Raw genomic sequence first — 18,122 nt, 5'->3', positions numbered from 1 at the left:
GCTACTTTTTTCTTCGGGAATCCGATTTTTTTTTTTTGTATCAGAATGGTTAAAGATTGGTAAAGGACAGAAACAGATTGTAAAACGTACCACATGATGGAGCCTATTCCCGTGCCCAGAGGCAGCCTAGCAAAAAGTGCTGTCTAATTGTGTGCATGGGTGGAGTTTTCTTTCTTTTGGTATTTTCATAAGTTAGAAAGCAAGTTAGAAAATCGTATTTGCACCGTTGTGGGAGTCCCCTCAATCCCTTTAAAATCATTGCAGGAGAGGTGTGCACAGTCAGTGCAGAAGATCCAAGCACACAAAGTATGTTTATAAGGAACTTGGAGACCGCCTTCCACCCAGATTGTTCGTGTCTTCAAGATAATGATAATAATGATGTGTTCAATGAATTCATTTCCACAATCATTTACAGAGTTTGATGCACACTGTTGTCATTTTAATGAATGAAATAAGATGACATCCACCACATACGTCTGCAAATCTCAGAATCTGTCTGCCTGCACTTTGATCAAATCCATCAAAATCGCATTACTTCACCTGCGGCACAACTTAGACCTGCTTTGAGGTGGTCTAAGGTCTAAACTGATTTCAGTCACCAAATTGTCAGGTGCGCTGCTGAGTCCCCTGGAACGACATGAAAGGCACAGCACGGCAGAGAAGTACAAATACTTTGTTACTTTACTTGAGTAGTTTTTAATCAGTACTTTGTACTTTCATGAGTATTTATTTTTTAGACTACTTTTTACCTTTATCCGTTACATTTTAACATAAGTATCTGTACTTTGTTGTTGTTACTTTTTTTTTTTTATGCACGAAAACAATTAAAATACTTCACCTGGAAGAAAGAGCTGCTTCCTGGCTCCGCCAATCATATGAAGCGTTACACAGGGTCTCCTACATCCCAGCTTGTGATTGGCTCTACAACACGCTATCACATGACATGCAATTGGCTCGATTAGAACAACGAGGACAATGCGCGCCGCCACGACTGAGGATAAATTTAACTTGATAAGAAGAACGCTGCAGACTGCCAGTCAATAACATGAAAGAAGGTTCAATCATGTCAGCGAGGAGTGGACCAGCAACATAAGCGAGTGATACACAACAATGTGGACTTGCCTTGTCTTGTCAAGAGAGTCAAATGGCCGATGTATACCCATTTTTGCTCCATTGGCAAATATCTTTCAAATTGACATCGATGGAAACATCCGGTAAAAATACTTTTTTACTTCTACTCGTCAAGTACATTTCAGAGCCTGTACTTTAAAAAAAAAACTTTTACTTGAATAATTATTTGACTGAGTACTTACCAAAGTTGTTTTTCACACAAGTAATTGTACTTTTACTCAAGTAGAGAAAGTCAGTACTTTTCCCATCTCTGCAGCACAATCTGACAAATACCCAAATTTGGCATGCCCTGGCATGAAAATCCAAACGTGCCAGTTTTTACAACAAGCGCACATGTGCTGTCGAATTTTTGATGGCAAAGTAATGGCTTGTTTTTCACTCACTGAAGACGAAGGGGAAAGAAGCAATACTTACTCTCGAACAAGAAACCATTGATTACAAAGGATTTTCACCTATGTGAAAAATATGACGACACTGTATTTACAATTATGCCAACGGTCCAAATACTTCTAAGCCAATGAAAATGTTAGAACCCTACATAAAATGGCTGTAATTTCAAAATGGCCCCTGCCATGTATTTGTGAAACCTCTTACATTAAAGCCAGCCATCATGGAGATTTAAATACCACTGGACCAAACTGAATGTTTGCATTTTGTTCATCCAATTTCTTTGCCTCATCTTTATAAGTATTTATAAGACTTCAAGTCCAATTCTTTGATGACTAATTCTACACACCCAGTGGTCACCAAATGACATGTATATACACAAAGACGCATTAAGGCACGCATACACATACGCACTTCAGTCAGACAGGGGCCACCAGGACTAAATCCAGACTGTGGTTACGCTCTCTAGCTATAAATATCCCTCCGCTTTAAACAAGATCTCACACACACACACACACACACACACACACACCCCCACACACACACACACACACGTACACAATTGCCCAGACTCTGATACTCAAGACATTCTTCAGACAAAACTTTCTTTGTCAAATCTGTCAAAACACATAACTAATAGCATCATAAAGCGATCTGTGTGTCATATGCATACACATTCACACACAGACACGCACAAAGGGATGACTCTGGTCTTGCAAATTGGTCTATGATTATGGGGTGTATCTTTGTCTCATTTAGTGGTTCCACAAGGAGACAGTCTTCTGCCCTGTTACACACACAAACACGCACGCACGCACACACAAACACATACCACGACACTATCACTTGGCAACAAAAAAAATCCCTCTACTATTTGTTGGATTGTCTTGACTCGAGACTAAAATATCTCGTGGGAAATAAATTGTTTCCATTTCTCCGACTGTACGTTTTTCTCCACGCATGTCAACAAGACTGACTTCACACGACGTCCTGCAATTACCAAACAGGAATACAAATATTTCAAAACACATGTACTAATATTTCCTCTTTTATTTTGGAAAAATATTGCGCTGTTTTCCAGTAATAAAAATGACAGGCTCTGTACATACAACTTTTTTAAATACAACACAGTCACAGTGGTCTCAAGTGCCTAACGCATACAAACATACATACATACATACATACATACATACATACATACATACATACATACATACATACATTATCTGTCAAATAAAAAAACAATCAAACATAAATTATAACACAAAACATCACACCAAATTGGAACACAAATAACAATAATTAAATTAAAACAACATCTTTGTTTCAATAATAAAAAATAAGATTAAAAACATGAATCGCACGACGCTAGCCAACGGTGAGCAGGCAAGGGCAATGGTGGCTAAATGACAACTGGCTAACAGTTATGACACAGGTGACCTTGTCTGTGCTTACACATTCTCATTAATGCACGTGACACATTTACACCCCCCGTAGTGCAAGGAGGTCTTGGCAGTTGGGACGACTCCTTCATAGTTTGACATAGAAACACAACAGCGTCAGAAGTTGGGACAAACAATTCTATAGTGGTAATAAAACATCCCATGAACTGTTTTTGATTTATTTCAGTGACTTTTTCCTTGCAATATGAACTCATATTTCGCACAAAACATTGCCCTGTGTATCCAAACTTTCAGGGTCAGGGGCCAGTATGGCCCAACAGGATCCACGTTGGATCGATTTGCAGTCCCTACTGGAGTCTTCAGTTCTGTATGTTCTGCTGAGAACCAGCTCAGCCGACGCAGTCTGCCAGTGCTGCAGACTTAAAGATGTGCACTTTTGTTCTTAAAAATGTGTTATTATCTTTTAGGGAATTGGCGACAGTTGAGAATACTGCGCCGTGGAAAGACTCGCACCCTCGCCATGTCCACACTCTGTCCTCTGCAGCACTGCACAGAACATGCACTGTCATCTTTAATAACCATAGCACATAGCACAGTACTACAAAATAAGTTCTCAGTACTCCAAAGGTACTACTCTGTTCATTAATCAGTACTCCATGGTACTACTATTTCATCATCCAGGTCAGCGCTGCCTTGTTCGTACAGCAAATGTATGGAATCCACCTCGATGCCGATATTATATGGTGCTGTTCCATCATTTCTTCAGCAAAAGTCACTGGATAGCAAGAGTTGCTTCAAATTTGAACAAGGCCTGCACTACTTCAGGTGCTTGGAAGGTACTTCATAGCACTGAGCATCAAGTATGAACCCGATGTCCTCATTTGAGGTCAGCATTGTCCAAAATTCACTGACTGCACTGGTTCAGCGGCACCTTGGCTCCAAGATCCTTCGGTAAATTCCAGGGAACAGCAGCAAACCGCAGGAGTAAAACCTCCCGGAGACAAGCTGAGCTGTACTGCTCAGGGTTAGCGAGGACCACCATCGTCCAGAGGAACCTGGTTGGAACTTGGTCCAGATGGGTATCATACCTGAAAGACGAATAAGAAGAAGAATTTCTTTACAAAATATTTTTAGGTGTTTTCCTGTAAAATTCTGTAAATAGCTGCTTTTTTGGGTGTTTTTTTTACTGAATTCAATCAAATCGAGATCAATCCATCATTTTCAACCCAACTCGCAATGCCTCACAAACGATATAAGTAAAGTCTACTCGGTTTGCAAGAAATTGTCTCACCTCTGTCGCGATTAAACACTCGTCCTTCTGGTCCGATATGACGTAGACAGACTGGTATTTGGTGTCCGTAGCGCTCTGATACTTGCTCTCACCGTTGGCGCTGCAGTGATATTCAACGTCACAGCTTGACTGGTATTTGACATCACTGGATGATTGGTATTTAAGGTCACTGGTGGCATGTCGGTTCAGATCGACGGATGATTGATACATGGTTTCGCTGCAGCTTGGCGACTCTTCCACTTGTTTCTCTTCTGATGCTCCACTACAGGACACAGTAGAACTTACATTAGGAATCGAAGTCAATATTTTCAGCTTCATTTTATAGTATGTTTGAACACAATGTACCTGTTTTGTCTTTTCCTGCATATTTCCTCGGTATCAGACTCTTCCGGCAGCTCACATTTCACCTCTGGCTCATCATGTTCCTCCTGTTTGCACAGCGACACCTCCTCAGGCCGGATCTCATGGACGAGGTTGTACTCCACACTGGAGTAGCGAGTCTTAAAGCCTTGCTTCTCCGATCCACCAAGTCCATTAAGCCCACTCAGACCACCAAGTGAACCAGCCAGCTCGGAATGGTAATCTACCTTTTTGTTGGTGTTTTTAATGGATGTTGTCATCACAGTGACCAGCTCCTTGTCACTGCGGAGGCAATTGTTGGTGGTGGTCAGGTTGTTCATTGTTTCGTGGCTGTCGCTACGGACGCTGTCGCTGCGATGACTGTGCCGCAATTGGAGTTTGACCCGAGCGTAGACCACCAACAGGGAGCAACCGATGAGAATCACCAGAACTAGGAATACGCCGGCGCACACGGCTGTCCAGGGGAAGCCGCTGTCGTCGTTGTCATCGTCGTCAAAGCTTTCGCTTTCCAGTGAGGAATAGCGTCTGTCCGGTCCGTCCACCACTGGCTGACCTTGGGGAACTTCAGGTAAGAGGAACTGGCAGTTGTGCCCACCGTAGCCTGGCACACAGGCGCACACGTAGCGGCCGCCACGCTCATGGCAAGTGGCTCCATTGTGGCAGGGATTGTGAGCACAGCGGGAGATGGGGGAACTGCAGTTTTTGCCGGTGTACCCTGCACAAGAACTCAGTTTTAGGAGTCCGCTTGTGTATATTGTACTGTGGTGTCAAATCCAGGTCGAGAATTTAAAAACCCTGCCACAGTTAGGCTTAAGCCACCGTTCCTTCATGAGCTACCCAGGAGCCAAACTGTGGCAGGAGTTTTTACTTTCTGAACCGGGATTCGACACCTCTGATTTCGTTTGCTCTCAAACAACACAAGAAAGTCATTTTCAATATGAAGTCATACCTGGAGGGCAGGTGCATGTGTAGCCATTGACTCCCTCTTGGCATGTCCCACCATTCTGACAAGGAAAAGACAGACAGTGTCCAGGGAGGCTGCTGCTACTGTCTTCGCAGTTGGTACCGTAAAACCCTTCAGTACACTGACAGAGGTACGAGTTGACTAAATCCACACATTCTGCTCCTGCAGAGGGAAATTTAATAAGAAGTCAGTGTCAAAACCATCTGATATTTCACTTGTCAGTGTAGCAAGCAAGCAGAGGACTGCATACCATTCAAGCAGGGGTTGGATGAACAGTGGTCAATTTTTTTTTCACAGTTGAATCCAGCGTATCCCATGGGGCACTGGCAGAAGTAACCCCCCTCTGGGTTGTCGACACAGCGTCCATCATTGAAGCAAGGCCCGTCCGCGCAGCTCGTGGCACTCAACTCACAGTTGTTGCCATAGAAACCAGGTGAGCAGGTGCACTTATAGCTACCGTCTAAGTCCTTTATTTAAAAAGAATATAAACGATGACGTACTTACTCACTTTCAGTTAACATTTTTATTGACAACTCTTGTCAGATTGATACTTACGGAGCAGCTGCCACCATTGCGACAGGGGTTTCCCGAACATTCATTGACTTCAATCTCACAGCTGGCACCTGTGTAGCCAGGCGGACAGGAGCAAGTGTAGCTGCCCTGGCCTGTGTTGGTACACGTGGCGCCATTGAGACATGGCTTGTGGTGTGTACAGTAGTTCAGATCTGGAAACAATAAAAGTGAGGGATGTCAAAATTAAAGCGTTAACTCTGGAGATGAATTTAAATGTCATTAAAGCATTAAAGAACTTGGTGGAGTCCATGGTGAGAAGATGAATAAACACTAGTGGGGCTTCATTACACCCTTTTTTTTTTCAAGAAATGCGAAAATAAAACTGAATGGAAACGCTAGAAATTCAAAAAAGGGGCTAAAACTTTGCGAAAACGTTTGTACGCTTGGTGAATTTTGAAGCGTATTGAAAAAAGGAAAATGCTAATTTGGGCTATGGTAACAGGTTTTGCAAATAAACGCTGACAAGACATGGCGCGTTTTGACCGAATATTGCATCACACGTACGTTTGTAGACAAAAAAGCAATGGCGGACGATAAAGTAAGGTATGTTTGAGATACGACGAAACTGAAATCTTTTTGTCATTAATTAAAGAAGCGAATATTAATGTTATTTTAGATGTAAAATAGCATAGAACGATACAGTTGATCAAGAATTACAAAAGCAAATTCAGTCGCTTCCCGTTTTTCTTCATCTTTTAAATGAGTGGTGGATCCCATCTCTATGGTGTATACCGCCACCTACAGCGGCGCAGTCCCCTCCCAATATTCACAAAAGAGAACAGATTGAAATGGGCATAAGTCACAATGTCCATTTTGCGCATTTTCAGTAAATTCACTTTAAAAAAAAATCTAAACAACTGGATGGAAAACTGACTTGTAGACTGATTTACTTTCTGATTTATTTGCTTGATGCTTGTTGGAAAACTCTAAAGTAATTTGCGCATTTTGCAGCGCGAAAGAATCTGAGAATTGTTTGTTTGAGTCCATTTTGTTTGTTTTGTTTAATAGAATGCTATTAGAACAGTCTTTGATTCTAAATATACTTTCTAAATGATTATTTTACATTAATTCCAAGATTTTACTCAAGTATACCTGATACAAGCTTTAAAGAAAAAAGTGGAGGCAAAAGTAGAAAAATGATTCATCGCGATGAATTAGCTAAAAACAAATAATCATTTGACAGCACTAATAAAAATATATCAAATAAATATTTCATAGCACAGTTTTATTGAAAGTTTAATCTTTTAGCGTGCAAGGAACTATAATTGTAACTAAAGGCAAAAATCCAAGAGACTCACCCTGGTTGCAGAAGAGGCCGCCCCATCCCTCCTGGCAGTTGCACTGCCAGGGTTGTTGGCACGTACCATGGAGGCAGCCCGGGTAACGGATACAGTCATCACAGTAACGACCACTGAATCCCACTCGGCACCTGGAACCCACCATGAATCAAATGCTGTTAGCAACAAAGCCAGGACAAGCCCACCCGAGTGTGAGCGTCTGTTAAAAATGGGGAGGGGACAACACAACAAGTCATTTCTCAACTTACTTGCATTCGCCAGGTTTCTCACAAAAGCCGTGATCTTCATCACAACCAGGAAGACAAATTGCTGCAGAGGAAAAAAAAAGAAAAAAAAAGTGAGTAAAGCAAAATGCGCTCGTCACCTCAGCCGCCTAATCTGTTTGATTGTTCTGTTGGCTGTTTAATGACTTTCCTGCCATTTCCTTCACCTGTCCACGTGTCTCTCAGTCTTTCACTCTGATAGGAGACCAATAAAAACGCAGCTGCCAGTGCAAAACAGTCAAACAGAGGAAGGAATTAGGGTCAGGAGGCCATTCCTGATAAAGACCACTGAGTGCAGAGTATTTAAACTGTGCTGCACAATTTGCTGGACTGTTTACCTTCACGACTTAGCTGCTATGGTGGCTTTGGAGACCAAAGCCCCCCTTTTCCTTTGGTGTCCAAAGCCACCATAGCAGCCAACAGGCCCTCTCTATTAACATGGTTGCTCTCCAACACAAAAGCATCCCACACAAAGACGCCTTTCTCCCTCTTGACTGTGGGCCTTAAGTCTCTTTTTTCTCACCCTTGCCCACCACCCCCTTCCAACCGACCATCACCTACACAACTGTACACCTATAGCGCCCTCGTCAATCTATTTCTTCTCCCTCTTCCATCATTCTGTCCTATTTCTGCTTCTTTCCCTCTCGCCTTCAGCATCCCTCCTTTCCTCCTCCCACCTCTGCTCTCACCCAGCCCCCCCACCCACACCCCCTTTCCAACCACCTCTCTCCCAGGGCCAGCTGGTCTGTGCGGAGCTAACCACCAGACAGCTGCTCTATTGTCTCCTCGCACCGAGCAGCTGCCCCCTGAACAACAATACACAGCCCCGCTTGGCCAATCACCGGCTCGGGCCACAACAATGCAGGACCCCCACTTGGCCAATCGGGGAGGAGGTTTGGGGGTGAGGAGGCCCCAGTGGTCTAATGGAAGGCACGCGGCGTGTGAATTACTGAGGAGCCACTGCGGCTCATTAGAATGGAGGCCTCTGGTGCTTGGGGATAACTAACTGACGCCTGTTGCACACGGGCCCTGCATTAGGACATAGGGAGGGAGGGGGCGTTTGGGGGGGGGGGGGGTGTGGGGGGGGCGTTGGGGGTGGGGGGGCTCCTTGAACAGTAGCGACGGCCAAGTGACTGTTGGAGTAGCTAACTTTATAAATGAAACGCCCTGGATGACGTTTGAAGATTATTATCATAGGTCAAGTTTTGAGGCGTGATTGATGTATTTTAGAATGAATTTAAATATTAGGTTAATTAGCAACTCTAACATGAGCAACATCCCTGCGCCAGTTATCTCCCATGTCGGATGGATGTAAACAAACCAATAGGCACTTACGTTCGGTGCAGTACTGCCCCTTCCAGCCAGAGTTGCAAATGATCTCGCCACGCTCTCCACAGGTGAAGTGTCCGAAGGCGTCGTCTCGGGGCCGACAGAACACGGAGCAGCCCTCGCCGTAATAATGCTCGTCACACAGGAAGCGGTACGAGTAACGTAGCTCCGTGCTGCCGGATGTCTGCATGTCTTTGGACCATTCCTCTCCCACTGTCAGGTGACGCTGAGTGGTGATGCGGCTGATGAGGTGCTCTGGGTTGTCTGTAAAAGTCGACCACACGGAAAATCGTTGGGTCGGTTTTAATGCATTGTGTTCTCCAGAGTATGACAAAATTGGCGCCACTGAAAAGACAACAGTTGTTTTTAAATGGCTGCACATGTGTTTTACACAGTGACCAGCACATTTGCCTTTATCGCCACTCTTCTGAGCTGTGGTCAGTTAGTCATCATCAGTGAGGTGATAAGATAAGCGTAGCAGGTGACACCTGCCCAAAGTGTGTCCTTTATCTCACATCTTGTTAAAGCCACCTTCACGTTTGCCTTACTAATGCAACACATGTCGCGAGTGTGATAGTCGTTATTACAATTCACACCCTTTGTACGCAAAATTAAGTTATTCATTGAAATGTTATTATCACAAATGACAAGTTCCATGTTGTTGTTTTCAGCGTCAATGACTGTGTTAAGTGGAAAAAAACTGCCATTAAGGAGGAAAACAATGTCACAATTAGCCTGCTGTCGTGTCTTCAGGTTACACTGCTGCTTCTCTGGCTGTCACCCACCTGTTGCCAGGTCGTCCAGGGAGTCTGTGTGCAGTGCCTCAATGATCAGTGAAAATGTCCCCTGGGGGAGGAAAAAAAAGAGACAAGGAGAGTCAACAGCTGCTCAGCCTGCAGAGCCACATGAAGATGGGGGGCGGGGGGGGGGGGGGGTGCAAAGGGACGCCTCTCAATAAACTTCATAGCCTCATTGAACGGTCTTGATTAGGGGCCTAATAAGGCTCATGGCTACCTGCTTCCCTTACACGGCCCTGCTACTATCGCACTAGGACTCCGTCGTGAAGCAAACGAAACGGAATTTCACGCTGCGCTGCAAATGATGTGCCAAGTCGGAGGATGTTAAATTTCCCACCACGCCTGGTCGGAGAGAGGCGTTTGGTGAAAACACCAACCACCCCCCTCCGCCCCGCGACAACACCCCCCCCCCCCCAAAAAAACTACCCCACAAACACATACACTCTACTACAATAGACCTTCTCACACACTACTGACAAAGACCCTCACAATTTTGGGAGCATCTGCTGCGTTTTACACCCTTAAGAGCAAATGCGTTCCGATGGAATGAGACCATAAATCGTTCTATTTAAATTCACAACTGCGCGCCATTATTTCTGAACAGTAACACAAATAAAGATAAATATCACTATTGCCTGAGTCACTCACCGGCCAAGTGAAGCCAAAATTGAAGCGGATCGGGTTGGTGAAGGTATCCGCGTTAGTCTCGGGCACCTGGAAGGAGTTGGAGCCGAGAACTGGGGTCACCGCTCCGCCGTATGTGCAGGGGGGCTCAGGGGACACGTTGGCCTGGTAGTGCTTCAGACAGATCCGGAAGAAAGTCTTGCACTCGCACTGCTGGTGGCTCGGCTGCTGAGCCGAGCCACCGCCGCCGCCGGGGCAACAGTTGGCGTTCCCCGCCACCCCTTTCTTGTTTAGAAACTCCTGCAGCTTCAGCTCAAACAGCCCTGAGCACAAAACCTAAAGTCGTAGCACACGTAGGTGATATTAGAAACAAGCAGGCAAACAGTCATAAGTAGGCTATACGCTGTCATTTAGGCGCGTTAACATTTCAAATCGACAGGAAAATCGCCGCACGCGTAAAAAGCGCAGCCAATGCGCGCGATGCCATTAAATGATTGCTACAATACCTGGCAGGTGAAAAGGGAGAGAGTGACAACCAAGGGCAGGCACAGGCGTCCCATTGTGTTGACAGCCCGTTCAAAACAATCGCTCAAAACTCCACAGGTTGTTGCAGCTCAACTCAAAAAAACATGGAGAAAGTTTGATGGGTTCTTCCTTACAAGACAGAAATCACTTTCCTTATGATTGTCTTCTATTTTCCCATACGAGCCTCTGTTGTATAATTTTGTTTAGTTTTTTGGGGGCCAATAAATAGCCTAATCCGCAACAGAACGGTCCTTGGTGGAAATCCCTGTTTGAAATAATTCCAAATGATCTTGCGCAAAAAGTCGTGCGTCCTTGTTGTTTTCCCACACTTGATTGATAAAATGCTGTCCCGAGCGAGGAAAACAAGTCTCTCTTGGTCTCTCACGGGTAAACAGTGCGTGTGTCTGATGGCTCTACGCTCCTGTACAGGCTTTTATATCAGACCAGTACACGCAGGGTAATAAGATGCAAATAAGCCCCTCTGCTCCTCTTCTTCCCCTCCCTCAACTACCACAAGTCCGCCCCGGGGCCATCACAAAAAAAGGGGGGGCTAAGGGGGGTGCCCACAACTTTTTTCTAGGCCCACCCCCTCCTCGCTTTTCTCTCTTTCTCTCAAAGGGACACACCAAATGGCTATAGAGAGCTGTTAAATGTACAACAACCTCTCGCTTCCCCTCCTGACACCCCCACCTTTTTTTCCATCTACATTCCAACATTTTTTTTTTTTTTATACCTGGAGCACGGGATGGGCGGATCGCTGACCCCGAATTTGGGTTATACTTATACGTTGAAGCGAGCCCGGTACACCCCTTGGGAGCCAAGCTCACTGTCCAAGTGTTCAAACCCGGACCATCTGCCGGGCCACATTCCTATAGTGTAAACCCTGGCGCGGCTTTCACATGTTCACACTCCACAAGGCCTCTTTTAATGGGCTTATCTTTCGTTTGTGGCCGCTAGATGCGCAACTTTACACCTCGTCAAGCGCATTCACCCCACTGGTGATGATGATGTCGCCCTTTTAGGATTTGTATTCCGCGAACTAATGAACGATACGCTAGCAAAAAAAAAAAAAAAAAAGTGCGCACGCATCCAATCAAGTAGGCAAGTCTTCTTCTGTGTTGGACTGCGTCTCTTTTGGTTCAGGCAGTAAAAAGAGACTTGGTGGTGTGTCACTCGCGTGGCCGTCATTAGGGACTTTGAGGGGAGAGGGTGTGTGTGTGTGTGTGTGTGTGTGTGTGTGTGTGTGTGTGTGTGTGTGTGTGTGTGTGTGTGCGTGGAGGGGGCACATACAGGGAGTAAAGTTTTTCTCTTTGTGCTTTCAGCTGTATGGTAATTGGGCCAGCAGCACCTGCTCTCCCACAATAATACAACACCAGGGAGAGGGTCTGATCAGGTTTGATAATATCACCGTTTCTGCGTGCAATCACATCATAGCATTGAGATGCGTGTGCGTGTGTTTCCTCCGAGAATTTGCACGTGTTTGCATGATGTTAATAAGAGCTTATGGCAGCCATGTTTCACTGAAGACTTCATTTAATGAGCTGTCACTTTTTGGATCGTCTAATGAGGTGTAGCTATACTGTATCATAAATTCTGCTTAAGCACACTTTTGTTTACAACTGTCAGAAATGTAACTAATGTGTTTTTCATTGTTGTAGTTTAAAGTGGCGTCGCACTGCAGTGCATCATACAATCAGTTGTGACGCTCTATGTAGCATGGCTAACATTATAATGTTTGTAAAGGCAGACATTTTTTTAATATACATCTTGTGTAAGCTATTAATCTCTCAGTGATATCCATACGTTTTCTACTAGGGACCAAATAATAATTAAAAAAAATTATTTATGAAATTAGATTAAACTATAATTCACTATACGATATAGGTCAACAAATGCTAAGCAATTAAACATGAAAAGAAAAAAACTCAAGCTTGTTTTTGGTGACACTGCAAAAAAGTATCAGTATTAAACTAATGTTTTTTGTTTTTTTCATTTAAAAAAATGCATAATGTCGTGTACATCCATCCATCCTGTATACTGCTTATCCTCACCGGGGTCTCGGGTGTCCTTGCTTGACATGGTGCTTCCATGCCGATACCATGGTGTGTGTTAAGCTATAGGCTATAAGACGCTGATTTCATTTAACCAGTTGATTTCGGCAACAAGCATTGTGGAGCGCCTCAAAAGGTTACAAAGCTCCTATGTGGCGTGTCGTCAAATCCCCCTCCGGAGGCCTTGATTATTTCACCTCATCGCAAATATCGGAGGTGCCCTGTGCACCTCTGCCTCCGTATACCATCAGTCATTCATCACCATGACGTGGCACACATTTTGCAATTACGCCTGCAAAGCATGACTGGGACGTATGAAGAGAATTGGAAAGTTGTATGACCACGTTTCTCCGCCCGCGCCACGAGATTTTGGAGTCGTGTACTCGTAGCTCCGCCCACCCCTCTCCCTGTTACGCGCGTGCGAGAGTTTGAGAAATTGTTTAACTGGATATCGATTGTTTAACTGGAGTGCTTTGCACATTAGTCGCTTGTGTGCGCGTGTATCTGCGTGTGCACGCGCGCGCGTATGTGTGTGTGTGTGTGTGTGTGTATGTGTGGAGCAGGGGGCTCTGTGACACGCACCAGTACAACAAAGGAAGAGGTCTCGCGCCCCGCCGCCCATTCATCCCTTTCTCTGGCCAAGTAATTCCCATTGATTCTTATTGAAGGACGAGTCGCGAGCCCCTCGGGGGAGAACTGTGTGATTTGTGAAGGGTCGCAAGGACAAGACACGCCCCTCCTCGAGCCCGGCCATCTGCTCCCCCAAACACCACAACACCAACTACCAAATGGTCCCCCCCCCCACACACAACCCACCTCCTCCCATCATCTCTGTACAAATAATTCCTGTCTTTCTACTCACCTCTCTGAATCCTCGTTTACTGTCTCATCTATTTTATTTTCCTCCACTTGGATTGAATACATACACTGCATAGGAAGCAACAAGCAACCAGTTGCATGTTGGACAGACCGCAGTGGAGGCATGCAGTGGCTATGGAGTGGCCATATGGCTCGTGTGTGTGTCAATGTGTGTGCGTGCCAAGAAATGGATGGATGGCTGTCGTGGGAAACACTGCATCATCGCCATCACACACACTGTTGCACCTCGCATGGCAGCCTGCAGAAATCAAAGTAAGGCCATTATCACGTGACCATGGTGATGATGGACTGTGACTCACTTGAATTGTTTTGTTACTTTTGAATGGGTGGGGCTTGATACATATACTCGCAGGACATTAGGCACAAACTTATGAGATCCAAGCCAAGCCTAAAGATAATAATGCTCAGTTTGGAATCAAATGGTCAGAGAGGTATTTATTTAGCATCATGTTTATTGTTGTGATTGTGTAGGTGTGGAAATATATTGAATTATAGAGCACCTCTCAGTGTCATTCAAAAGTGAGCAACATTATCTTTGCAATTAATTTTATATTTTTTTATTGTGTAGGTAACCCCTAAGGACTATGAGCAAGCAATGGGCCTGTTCTAAAAAATAACTTATAAGTGATGGGACATGATGGAGATTTTCTCAGAATGTTGTAGATGTGAAGATTTGAAGAATAAACATGGGCAGAGATTTATAAATAGGACAGTGTAGCATAATGCTATTTATTTGTTTCCTAATTATTGTGAGAAATCATTAAAGGTGAGGTTAAGCAAAAAATATCAATCCTTTACAATGATATGTTCATGCGGCCACATTGGTCTAAATATGGTATTCTGATTGTGGTGTATGGGCAGCAAAATCCGCTTTTTTTTTGTCCATCTCAGGGGGCGGCCATTTTGCCACAAGCTGTTAACCGAAAATGACATCACAGTGCCGGGAAAGCCCCCTCGAACTGGGGCAATCCAACTGTGATCAACCCGACCTTCCTCTAATGCAACATAAGAGCCCAGCTTGTGAATGTCACATGCCCAAACTCAGAAAACAGGTGAGCCGTGATTGGTCATTACCTGACAATGTCATTTTTGGCAGAAAGTGACAAAATGGCCGCCCACTGAAATGGATAAAAACGGCTGTATTTTACTTAATTCCACAAACGCAATATTAATCAGAATGTTGTGCTTTGGCTAGTAGAGGGTGCATATGTTATTATAAAGAAAATGTTTGACTAATAAGTTTCTTCACATAGATCAATATCATTAATCCCTTGTGTAAAACAGCGTACTCAAAAACGGACTTGTATCCCCCCACTCTTTATTTTTTTAAGACGCAAAGATCCCCCAGAGCTGCCCTATATAACACTGCCTGTTAACCTGAATGTAGCCACAGCAGGAGTGTGAGGATCGTCAAATCAGGTGTAAATTAGTATTTTAGATTTCAGTGAAATCTGCCTCATTTATTCATAAAATGGGCGGGGCTGATTGACAGTAACTGCTTTATACCAAATAATGCTACAGGTTTTGTTTTCAGTTTTATTCTTCTACAGTGCACTGTAACACATTTTTGTAAAATCTACAGTCAAAATTACATTATTATCTTTATCTATTTTTATATTTTTAATTTTACAGTATTTAACCTTTATACCACAATGCATTATGGGTTAAACAAAGTACGGTAATTTGCAGTCAAATACTGTAGATTTTACAGCAATTCTGTTTTGGCATGTACATATGTGGATTACATGCTCATACTGTAAAGATTGTCGGATATTGGCGGGTATTCTCTAAAAGAGAAGAAGCAAATAGCGGACCCTGTATTGTCATCAGAGATGGGAAATCCAGGTCCAGAAAGTAAAAACCCTGCCACAGTTCTGCATCGTCTTCACATCGCATTTCTCCGATAAACAGGCATTACAGCTCACATTGATTAATGGCCATGGCTGCAGAACGAGGATTGACTTCACAACAAGGGTGTCGCGTTGGGTGACCGGTTACCACGTCCGCCTCCCAGTGCTGAGGGTGTGAGATCGAATCCGGGCTTCGGCCTTCCGGGGTCGGTTTTGATGTTCTCTCCATACCTGCGTGGGTTTTCTCTGGGTGCTCTGGTCTCCTTGAGCTCTCTGAATTGTCCCTCGGTGTGATTGTGAGTGTGAATGGTTTGTTCGTCTCTATGTGCCCTGCATTTGTCAGGCAACCAGTTCAGGATGTACCCCGCCTACTGCCCATAGCCAGAGACCCTTTTGAGAAATAAATGGATGGATGGATTTTACAACGACATACTTTATTATTTATTTACAGGAATTTACTGGCAACTTTAGTTCCTTAGTAAATTCCTGTAAATTAGAATACAAGAATCAGTTGTAAACTAGATTACAGTGATTTGCTGTTTTCTTTAAAAAAAAAATACAGTACAGTAAGTAACTGTAATTTATAGACAGTAAATACTTGTAAAAAATTACAGTAATATACTGTAATAGATTTTTACAGTAATTAAATGAGATTTTACAAGAATTAGCTGGCAACTTTTTTTGCCAGTTATTTCTTGTAAATTCTACAGCCAATTTGTTACAGTGTGTGTATTATCACCGCAAGTGTATATCAACCTGCTTTTAATGATGGTTTAAAAGTCAATGATTGAATTTACAACTCCCACGAGACATCATTTCACCGTATAGCCGAGGATATGATGTTTGATTTGAATCCAAAACAAGCCAAAAACAAACAAAGCCCCCTGCATTGGGAACAAATCGCACACTCCCTTGCTCCCTGAGATCCGTGCCCCGCGGCCCCCTGGGGGTCCTTGGCCTTTAGTTTGAGAACCAGTGGCCTCCAGCAGCAGGATTAGCCAGGCCAGCTGCCCAGAGAGACCCCAGGCCTTGGGCGCTGACACAAGGCCTGACCCCAGGGTGGCTACTATCAGGGACCCTGGGGGGGATTTGGACAGCTCTCGGTGTGTATGTATGTGTGTTGTTCATTGAGTTGGACAACTGTTGAGCCAGCGCAGATTTGGGCAGCGGTGGTCTTTGTATGTGTGTGCGTGCTTGTATGGTCAATTCTTTCCGGGGGTTAACTGCTGATCCAGTACAAATGGGAGGTGTGGGGGGTGGGCTGTCGTGTGCTCCTGGAACATCTGCCTCTGTTTCTCCTGAGTCAAGCTATGGTCAGGAGAGGAGGGGGGGGGGGCACACTCAGGGGGGGGGGGGACTGAGAAGTTGTAGGAGGTGGAAGATGACAACGTCCAATGAGCTGGCTGTGTGCATGCTCCCTCCCACTAAAACATGTGTTCACCTACACCACGAGGGCATTTGTACGCTGGCTCCAAATCAACAGAAAATTGAACAACTAATTTGGCTTATCAAACAAACTACATATCTTGGTATTTACCCACTTGTGTTTTGTTTAATGTTTTTAACTATCAAATAAAGTAGGATTTGTGAAAAAAAAAATCATATACAGTACTGACATTTTCTATTCACCTGAAGATGGAAAATGTTGTAATATGCATGCCAGGCTAGTAGTTGGTGGCTTCGCCTTGTAAAGTTATACCAGCTGCTTGTGCACCCACGTCATCCAAAACAATCACATGTACAGTTGAAGATTTTTCTATGCATGTTTACATAAATAATTCATTGATACTTTACTAAAGTAAACGAAACAACAGTTCTGATTGATACTGAAACATTGCTATGTCCTAAACATATCTTTATGCTCTAATATCAGTTTTAAAATCCAATGATCTATATGATTGATAGTTGAGTCATTTGATGTCATGTATATCATTAACAGTAGCACAATGGAAAGTACCTAAACTATTGAGATGTTATCTGTATGATACACGGTTGGTGGCGTCTTTTTCTTCCATCTGTGTAAGTGCGTACGGTGGCATATGTTGCTCAGGAATTCAGTCAGTCAATTAGTAGAAACAATGGCACAGCGTAAACAGAGTGATGTGTGAAGTTATTTCACCTCTGCAAACATCCAAGATGCTTTTTGTGATGTTTGTGGAAAAACGATAAGGAGTTGTGGCAACACAACAAACCATCAGTTAAAACCACAACAAATACTAGCATTGTTGCTGTTGGAGTTGTTCAAATAAATTAATGAATGTGGTTATAAAATAAGTAACAAAAATATTATACATGCTTACATACACAGTACTGCATGAGTTAGAGTTTACAGAAAAATATGTGTCACTGACTGAGATAATCTCTTAAAGATAAAAAAAATAAAAAGCCTAGATCTAT

General features: G+C 43.8%; 1 protein-coding gene and 1 long non-coding RNA gene across 2 annotated transcripts; both read right to left on the bottom strand.

Moving 5' to 3' along the window:
* Positions 1 to 498: 498 nt before the first annotated feature.
* Positions 499 to 1,666, bottom strand: LOC147177021 (uncharacterized). The gene is made up of 3 exons (XR_015094353.1): positions 1,546 to 1,666; positions 839 to 931; positions 499 to 627 (listed from the first exon to the last, which is right to left on the bottom strand). It is a non-coding gene; the product is annotated as an uncharacterized LOC147177021 (long non-coding RNA).
* Positions 1,667 to 2,606: 940 nt separating this feature from the next.
* dldh (dihydrolipoamide dehydrogenase) lies at positions 2,607 to 11,337 on the bottom strand. The gene is made up of 12 exons (XM_086071132.1): positions 10,927 to 11,337; positions 10,445 to 10,756; positions 9,785 to 9,845; positions 9,006 to 9,263; positions 7,656 to 7,716; positions 7,408 to 7,538; positions 6,092 to 6,261; positions 5,787 to 6,003; positions 5,522 to 5,698; positions 4,558 to 5,287; positions 4,213 to 4,474; positions 2,607 to 4,009 (listed from the first exon to the last, which is right to left on the bottom strand). The coding sequence occupies exons 1-12, from the start codon at positions 10,978 to 10,980 to the stop codon at positions 4,004 to 4,006; spliced, it is 2,439 nt and encodes an 812-aa protein (XP_085927258.1). The 5' UTR covers positions 10,981 to 11,337; the 3' UTR covers positions 2,607 to 4,003.
* Positions 11,338 to 18,122: the final 6,785 nt, after the last annotated feature.

The sequence above is a fragment of the Leptonotus elevatus genome, chromosome 3 (assembly GCF_054856555.1).
Source record: "Leptonotus elevatus isolate MCC_2025b chromosome 3, RoL_Lele_1.0, whole genome shotgun sequence".
Lineage (NCBI taxonomy): Eukaryota > Metazoa > Chordata > Actinopteri > Syngnathiformes > Syngnathidae > Leptonotus > Leptonotus elevatus.
The sequence above is the reverse complement of the archived record's forward strand: the minus strand, read 5'-3'. Positions and strand labels throughout refer to the sequence as shown.

Bases quoted from the DNA above. Each gene is read 5' to 3' on its own strand.
- dldh (XM_086071132.1), bottom strand. From the start codon at position 10,980: ATGGGACGCCTGTGCCTGCCCTTGGTTGTCACTCTCTCCCTTTTCACC. The intron at 7,717-9,005 runs GTAAGTGCCTAT...TTTCCTCTGCAG, and splicing joins GGGGCAGTACTGCACCGAAC to CAATTTGTCTTCCTGGTTGT. The intron at 5,288-5,521 runs GTATGACTTCAT...GTTCTTGTGCAG, and splicing joins CACATGCACCTGCCCTCCAG to GGTACACCGGCAAAAACTGC.